At 36.6% G+C, this 9,155-nt stretch overlaps 1 protein-coding gene across 1 annotated transcript in view; it reads right to left on the bottom strand.

Annotated features, from left to right (window-relative positions):
• Positions 1-6,706, bottom strand: part of faxdc2 (fatty acid hydroxylase domain containing 2) — a 10,934-nt gene extending 4,228 nt beyond the window's left edge. The window contains exons 1-5 of the mRNA XM_034889280.1: positions 6,610-6,706; positions 5,169-5,203; positions 2,513-2,610; positions 1,583-1,686; positions 1,235-1,356 (exon numbers count right to left, since the gene is read on the bottom strand). Coding sequence (XP_034745171.1) covers positions 1,235-1,356; positions 1,583-1,686; positions 2,513-2,610; positions 5,169-5,203; positions 6,610-6,634 — 384 coding nt within the window. The 5' untranslated portion in view covers positions 6,635-6,706. The remainder of the gene's footprint in view (positions 1-1,234; positions 1,357-1,582; positions 1,687-2,512; positions 2,611-5,168; positions 5,204-6,609) is intronic.
• Between the last annotated feature and the right edge of the window lie 2,449 nt (positions 6,707-9,155).

Raw genomic sequence — 9,155 nt, 5'->3', positions numbered from 1 at the left:
GGAAAATGGCTGCAATGAAACAAAGAGTGAAAAATGTAAAGGGGTCTGAATACTTTCCGTACCCACTGTATATATATAACATCAGCTTTATCACTATTGATTGTCACAAAATACAAAGTTCACGTTAGTCTTTAAAGGTGGGAAACCCTTCATATGTAATGTCCATCCATGTAGGCATAACACCTAACATCTCTGGCAGTATGTTCAGAGAAACACTGATTTCATGCAGGATGTATGGATAATGTATATTAATCAGCCTGAAGTTGACTAAAGGATATTTCTTATCTCATCAATGAACATGAGCTTCCTGTGCACTGTGTTCCTAGTTATAATCTTTGAAAGTTTGAATCTTTGAGAATAACCTTCCAGCCCTGGTTATCAGTAATGGATGTCTTTATCTCCCCAGTGTCCATCAACATTGGTTAATCAAACACAGCGTGAGGACTTTGGTCAGATGGACAGGTGGACATTGCCCATTAGCAACACTAAGGCGCACGTGCACACACGCATACACACATGCTTTTTCATTTCCAAACAAAGATATGATTACTAAAAACCAAAGCATATTTACGTTATTTATAATTTATTGGGGCCACAAACGAAACCTGGATATAAATAAATATATGAACGATTATACGTAAATGGAGAAATGTATTAAAGAATACATCAATATGGAAATAGATGTAGAAATAAAATATCTAAATGTTCAAATGAATAGGAGACTACAGAACAATATAATATTCTTTATGTAGTGCCTATTTTGATTGGCTAAAATTGTATTCATTTATTCATTCCCTGTGTCACAATGATGTCAAAGACTGACAAAGAGTATCTGAATTTTTTGTTGTCAAAGAAGAGAAGTTCTTTTAATTTGTTTGATGTTCCGTTTAATGAGTAACTACTAAGGGGTCAATACACTGAGATAGATGGATTTATTATCTGTCCTACATCAAATGCCATAACATTGTATTATTCTGATTAATCAGCTGCAAATAACAGCAGGTACTGTATCAGAGGTTAAAATGGGGCATAACTCTACAGCATAAGCAGTTCATTCAGTAACAATATTGGTAGAAGCAGTAAAGGTCCAAGGGAAGTTGGTATCTCAGTGGTATCAAATTTAAAACTGATAGTGGAAATAATAACAGTAGAGTTCCACAGGGTTGTAGTACCTGGGGTGGTATTAATAGTGAAGCTGGAGGACATACAGTAACTGATTCAATATAGGACTTACTGGGTTATTCTTGTCCACCTGGATGCGGTAGCGGGTGATGAAGGTGGGTTTACCAGTGGTGTCTACCAACAGCAGCAGAGCATTCGTCCCCCAGAACACCAGAGTGGGGACCAACATTGTCCCTGTTGGGGAAAAACCCGGACTGCGATCAGAGAGGGACAACATGGCAGCCCCTGACCTGGGCCTGAATATTTTAGCGAAGACTGTAACGTTCTGCATACAACTTGCTGATATTTTTAAGAAAAGTGTGGCAATACTATTGTGTCAATAGTAGTCTGGTGGTTGCAATGTGATCGTCTTGAGTCACTTTTGGGAAAACAAACACATTTATTAGTTGTTATTTCTTACCCAAGTAGAACAGAGTAGTTTCACGACCTTCAAATGAAACATGCAGATTCGTCCACAAGTTCTGCCAGAAATCTCCTGAAGCCCCCCAGAATCTCTGAAGATGCCTGGAGGAGAAAACATCACAAATGTTGCAAGGCTGTTTTGTTAGATTTTTGTTCTTCTGTATGCTCTTCTCTGGAGAACATGCAGAAGTCTGTCTCTAACTGTACTGAAACATTCCAACAAAAGCCCAGTCCCAATGTCCACTTGTTCAGGTTTTAAAACCGGATTTCTAATTTCAAAGGGTGCAATGGTTCGGAGCCACCTACTATTGTTACTACATAATCACTGTAGCACCCATATAGCATATATAGCTATGTGGCTAGCACATATTCAGCCGCACCCTAACAAACAAACCACCAAACATGCTAAAAACCACCTGGCAAAAATGTATGCTGTGTTTCAGAGGCTCTGCTCGACTCGACTCACTTTTGGAAAAAGGTGCTTTTCTTCGTTTAATTTTCCTCTGTGGATATTACCTCTCAGTGTAAGTGGGACTTACTGAGTGATCGCCATAGTGACGCTGCGTAAAACAGCTATGGAATCATCATCAACTCTACTTTTTTTTTTTTTTTTTTTTTTAAATCTGGCACAAGTAAATTCAATAATCATTTAAGAGCATGAATCTTTTACATATGCTACTAATTTCCAAAAATGTTGTCTCCTGTGGTGACTATGAGATACCAGGCCATCACCATTGTACTTGACCGATTAGCTGAATACATTTGGAACCAATCAGTCTGTCTGCCTGCCTGTCCAGTCCATTATTATTATTATTATTATTATTATTATTATTATTATTATTGTGCATTGATGTAATGATGATCTCAAGTTAATTTTAGAACAAACTATTGGTTTGTTGTAACACTGCAACTTGTAAGGAAATCCTACCATGTCAGCGAGTTGCCAAATGCAGCCAAGAATAAGATTCCAGATCCGATGACAACCGCAGCTTTCTTCACAGAATCCCACACTCCTCCTGGGGCCTCCTGGGCAGAGAAAAGGCAACAATAGTACTGTGTGCAAGCTCGTGATGTTGAGCTACATCAGCGTTTCCCACAGTAACGTCTTGGGGTGCAAAAATGTCCATAAAAACAACAGTAAGGATTGCAACACTGGCTTTTTAGGTCAGTACAGTTGTAGATGAAACGCTGATCTGCAGAGACAGAGCGGACTTAATTTAACTTATGCATCTATAAAAGGTGACCATTTAGCACCATGGGACCACATATAGATATTACACTTACAATAAGCTTTATACTGTTATTTTGTATTTATATATTTGTTTCTGTCTTCATTGTTTATTTCACTTTAATGTTTAATATGTTTCTTTACAAATGCACCCTCACCAAAGCAAATTTTACATAAGTAACTTACTGTGGCAATAAACTATTTCCTGATTTGGATTTCTGATCAGGCAACAGAAGATAATGTGAATCCTTTGTGTTTAGGTGAAACACATTGAAAATATGACATTAGGCTCCATCGTTCTATGGTCTTAATGATGAACGGTACTGCCTGTAGTGCAAATTCATATACAAAACGTTACATAATGTTTACTACCATAACAACCTTAATAATGCATTTGTCTGACTACAAACATAAAGAGTAATGTGTACAGTAAAGATGAAGTTTAAATACAGTAGAGCCATATTAAATGAATGATTTTTTCTATATCTACATCAAAAATAATTAAAAGCATCAAAGCTATATTTTATAGTTTATGATTGCAATGCTCAATACATACAATTTTGATAAGACGCTAAATTAATTTATGATTAAGTTATTAATTTGTCTTTAAGGTATTTTAGCGTGACCTAAATGGATTTAAACAGATATTGTCTTTTGCAATTTTGACAATATCTGAATTTCAGTTTTTACTAAATGCCAGATGTACAAATGTGTCCAACCAATGCTCAGTGCATTTAGTATACAAAATCTGAGCCAGTCGGACAGATGTAAAAACTAAATCAGTTCACTCAGCAGGAATTAGGTCCGGGGATTGGTGTCACATTCACAGATCATCTAAAATGCCAGCCTTTACCCCGGCTGCCCTTTGGCCAGCCATGGCAACAGGGGAGACAGTGTTACACAAGTGTCTACTGCACTGATGTATCCTTGTGTATCTATCCTTATGGGGCCATTTTAATTACTGCATTTGTTACAATCTATTCTCTAAGACATGAAGTCTGCTAAAGTTCCTAAAAGGGCACACAAACCAACATTCCACTGGAATAGCACCTTCTACAACTTGATGTGACAAATAAAAATGGATTGAAGCGCTCTCTCATTCTCCATAATTAAAATAATAATAATAATAATAATAATAATAATAACAACTTATATAATAATTATAATTTACTCCGGCGTACTTTGCACTCTTCATTGCACTATTGTCTCAACCGGTCTACATTGTTTCTGTTTATAGTGTGTGTATATTGTTTCTTTATTTGAGTAAGCGCATTGTGAGCAATACAATCCAAATCAAAATTCCGTGTATGTGTCCTCATAACGGGCAAATGAAGCTGGTTCTGATTCTACAGTCACTGCTCAAAAACACTCCTTAACATTTCTTTGGGTCATGTGCATCATACTTTATTGGCTAACCCTGCAGGGCTTAATGAGTTAAGCATGGGAGGAAATATGCAACTTGTCAGGTTGAACTTGTCCCAACGTAACAACAAGGTATATATAGCTTGTCAAGGACCAAAATTTAAAACAAAAGTAGGCAGGTGGAAACTTTTGTGTTTTAAATGTGATGCGTAGTTACAGAAAGGCAATTGGATGCTAACATGAGATCTGACTGATGGTCAATACATTATAATCAATGATATTTTTCAGCCATATGCCATGCAGACAAACTAAACTTGCTCACAGATCATCTACATGTGATGTTTTTTCTTTTCTTGGAAGAGTTTTTAATGCGGGTTTCAACCAACCATACCATCAGTGTTGACTGTCTTGGATTCAACATGGCAAAAAAGAAGCTTGACCCATGCAAAGACATTTTGTGCCTGAATAATAATTTTGAGTTTCATGATTTTGACGCCCAAAAACATACAACAATTTTGTGTTTCCTGAGGGAATGTAAGAGCTTCTTATGCAGCCATTTTAAAAGGAAACTACAGGTACTGAAACTCATTGAGGACAATTATAGCAGGATGTGTTACTCATTGAAGCGTCTGGTTTTATACACTATTAGTGGTGATCAGGAAGGAGCCTATATCAGTCAGTGGACGATTTAATGACATTAACTTTGTATGGAAAAGTGTTACAAGTAAATAATACTGCAAACATTTTTTGGCATTTATATTAAACGGAAATAATATCATGGTCAGTATTTTTCATGAGATGCCAAAGAGGTTAACAGACTGGAAGAAATATTAAATTCTTTAGCGTAGTGTCACCCTCAAAAAGGGTTGTTCCTGGTTTGACTCATTATATTGTGTTGATGCTCTCCTGCCTGCTTTAGACGATCTAGTCTGTACTAGTCAACTGTGGTAATACCAGATTAGAGGGTTCAGTTCTAAAGGCATTGTTTTCTTACCTGTCTGTTGCCTGTTGTGGCAGCTCCCCTCGTGTCTGTAAGCACAATAATAAATACACTGTTTATTTTTATTTTCCAGGTAGGATTTAAACAGATTTATAACTTCAAGGGTTAACCACCACATCACATATTTTAACTAATAACAAATCCTTCTTAAATTATCATATAATTGATGATTCTGGAGGCAAATAGGATATATGTGTTGTCACAAGATGACTGATGGCAGACGATTTAGGATTAAATATCCAGCTGTTTATTTTAAAAGGAAGGAGGCCTTATTCCCAGCTGGCCTGCAGGATATCTGTGTGGTTAGGTCTTACATTTCCCTATTGTTATAGAGATCAGGTTTGTTTTTCCAAGGTTTGATAAAATAACCCATCATTTCTTACTTTCTACAGTGTGACACATCCTTTATACTATTCATATGTAGTACTGTGCATAAATACAACTCCATTTGTTTGCCTCAGACACATATACTGAACCTTTTTTAAAATCTTTCCATGGTACAATAATCATCTGACTCTTGTGTAGCCAAGTGCAAAATTTACAGCTGGAGGATTATACATAATCCTTATTACAGTGAGCATTTTTCCAGTCAAATTCTTGGGAATACCAGCCTGCTCTACATCCACTCTGTTTGTAACCGAGCAATAAATAGAAAGTTTAGGGAACAAAAAAATGAACAATGTAAAGTATTTCAGAAAAAGTGTGGGACCCAAGTAACATTAAATTCCTCTCTCCACTCAAAAATGTGCTCTGCTTTTCATTGGTTCCCTTGGATGTTTGAGCTTCACAGTGCACAATCGTGAAGCCAATCATGTGCAGATTTTGACAGTAGAAGAAAAAAGGAGATTATTTTGTGCCTTTTGAAGCTCTGTTGTTCAATATGCAATTAATGAAAAAGAGTGATGGGGAAATTTGAAACCAGTGCACGTACACACTACACAGTGAACTTAAAAAATATTTGCATATTCATATGTTCGTGATTTTCTAAGAACGTTTGAAAAAAATTATATTGATTTTGTATCACCAAGGTGCTCAGCAGATTGTTTTTATGAGTGTGTCAATAAATACACTGCTTTGTTCATGTATTTATTACTGGCTGCGAATATTTGACCAAATAAAACAAAACTGATGATCGAGTTTGGGCTTTGATCACTTGACCTTCACTTAAAGTATTTTTGTCGAACATTTGTTTTAAACACTAGACATAGAACGTTAGTCAAAATAATCAACAGGCTACATAAAAATCATAGAAAATGTATACTTTATTGAAAGAAAATACACGTTAAATGGAAATACTCAAGTTAGGCTAAGCACCTCGAAGGCTTAGGTCGACTCCCTGAGTCAATGTACAATCCACCACTGCCAACTAAAGCTTTAAACGTGACATAAACCGACTCCAACAACATGTTAACGGTCGAATAAGTTTCCGACTCACCGCTGCCTCTTGCTTCCAACGTCATGTTTCCTCACGGTGTTTCGTCAGCTGTATCCAAGACGCTGTCAAAAAAATCGTGTATTTACAACAGATAACGACTTCTGATTGGCCGGCTCTTGGTCAGCTGACTCGAGCCGTACCCGGAAGTAGCGGCACCTGTCTTGCTGCGCTCTAAAGTGATTTTTTTATTATTTTTTATTTTATTGACAAAAAGCAGAATGCAGATAATCAGGTAAACAGAAATAGCACATGGACATTGAGTGTACAAACATATTTAGATTAAAAAAAAAAAACATACGAAGCATTACAAAGTTAGTTTCCACAATTCTAATACTTTTTTTTATTGTCAAACGATCTTCAGTAGAGATTTAAATTCAATGACAAAATGTCTGCTTGGGAATATTTGGCATACAGAATAATGAAGTTAATTAGATAGCTACTCAAGAGCACCATTTCCTATGTGCGTTATTTCAATTCCATTCAACGATAGACCATTACTTACCCAAGTAATTTTTATAAGTAGGCTAAAATTAAACCATTTGGGATTGCATGAGATAAAGAGTTAAATTGTCTGAATAAAAACTGTGTACATTCATAAACTGTTCGTGGGATAGCATATCACCAGATTCACTGAATAGATTAAGAACATGAGTTACATCTCTTTGACAGCATTTAGGAAAAAAATAAAGATTGGTCCCTAATAGGGAAGTTGCAATTGTACGATAGGAAAGTCTTGTGCGGTGACAAATTGTAGACAAAAGCTAGCTTCCAAGCTAAAAGGGCTTGCCAATGGAATTATGATAATTTACTTGGCAATTTATTGAAACTAAGACCTCCAATTGTGTCAAAAATGTAATTTGGGATAAAAGACCAAATTGACTGAGAGCTTTTAAGACATAATTTTAACCAATTAACTTCAGAGGTGTTCACCATGTCAATGAAATCTAGGACATCAAGACCTCCTTCCTACATCAGTGGCGGTTGAATCATTTACAAATAAGGATAAAGATGGATACACAAAAGCCCAACTGGTTCGCACCCTGCTATATACACTCAACTGTTACTCAAACCTTACATGAGAACATTGATAACTACATGCAGACGCACGCACACACACACACACACACACACACACACACACACACACACACACACACACACACACACACACACACACACACACACACACCAACATCTCTTTCAGCTATCACCTGACCCAGATAACCTGTAGGCCTGTCTGCTGCTGTGACAGCAACATGTGGCTCCACTATTGCCCATCATTACTGTACAGGGGGTCAGGCCACTAATCATTATGTAATCATGTATACATAATATATACATAACATAATATGTATACGTAATACGTTATTTATATGTTTGCTTACTAAAGAAAGCAATGTAAGCGTCCACCAAGTTGCTGTGGACAAGTTTGTCAACTGGTGTGATTCACACCAACTTCATATTAACACAAGCAAAACTCTAGAAATCCATGGTCATGACATCAAGCGCACCCAACCCCATTGGTTCTTAACGCACCAACACACCTACAACACACAACTGACAATAATACACTATGTCTACCAAAACACTGCAAACATTTCTCGAAATCACATGTTCTCTCCCAACAGGAACATTAGCCCAACGTCATAAAACCACTAATATCAGGTAGAACTACAGAAACTGCAATATGTTATCTGTGTCATGTCTTTCTTTTTACAATAGATAATAGTACATTGTATTGATCACTGATTTTGTTTTACACGGCAGTTTCTCTTGAAGCCTCTCTGCATTTTTGATTTGTCAGGTTTAGTAATTTCTTGCATTTTGTTTCTTTTGCCGCAGAAATTAAATACAAAAATGAATGAGCCATCTCAGAGTTGCTTTATAGAATGTGTCACTGCCCAATGTGAGTTGAGAGCAGATTTGAGTCGAGCATGCATCACTATGCGAAAAGTGAAGATGTGAGTCACTTTGCGACATGTAGCCTACAAGATGCTAACAAGAGACTTCTGTAATGTCAATACAATAAAAATGGACCTACTTAACAAAGTGTGTCCACTGCTGGCTACAAGTTAGCAATCAAACACAACCAAGGCTGTCACTTGAATGGCGTTTTGAGCTAACGTTATCAAAAAATCAGGGATCGACAAAATGTTTTTGAGATGATTTCCATCTTCTGTTATTGTTTGTAATGAGAAAAGTTTATTATTTCATGGATTTCACAAATGTAAGTATGACACGTTATGTTGTAAACTGTTTAAATCTGAGCATGCGCAACACACATCTGCACTCGACTCACATCAGGCAGAGACAGAATGTACAGTTTATGAAAAAGGGAAACAGAGACAGAATTGTCCTGGTACTCGTCTTCCTCTCTCTCATGCAATAATTATTCTTACTTTCTTTGTGTTCATCTTTACTGTATTGTTCCTTTTCCATACAAATCAGCCCAAATAGGTCCCCTTTTTACTGCATGTACAACTGGAACACATCAGAATTAGAATCAGCTTTGGCCAAGTTTGCGTAAACAAACAAAGAATGTGACT

The sequence above is a fragment of the Etheostoma cragini genome, chromosome 13 (genome assembly GCF_013103735.1).
Source record: "Etheostoma cragini isolate CJK2018 chromosome 13, CSU_Ecrag_1.0, whole genome shotgun sequence".
Taxonomy (NCBI): Eukaryota; Metazoa; Chordata; class Actinopteri; order Perciformes; family Percidae; genus Etheostoma; species Etheostoma cragini.
The sequence above is the reverse complement of the archived record's forward strand: the minus strand, read 5'-3'. Positions and strand labels throughout refer to the sequence as shown.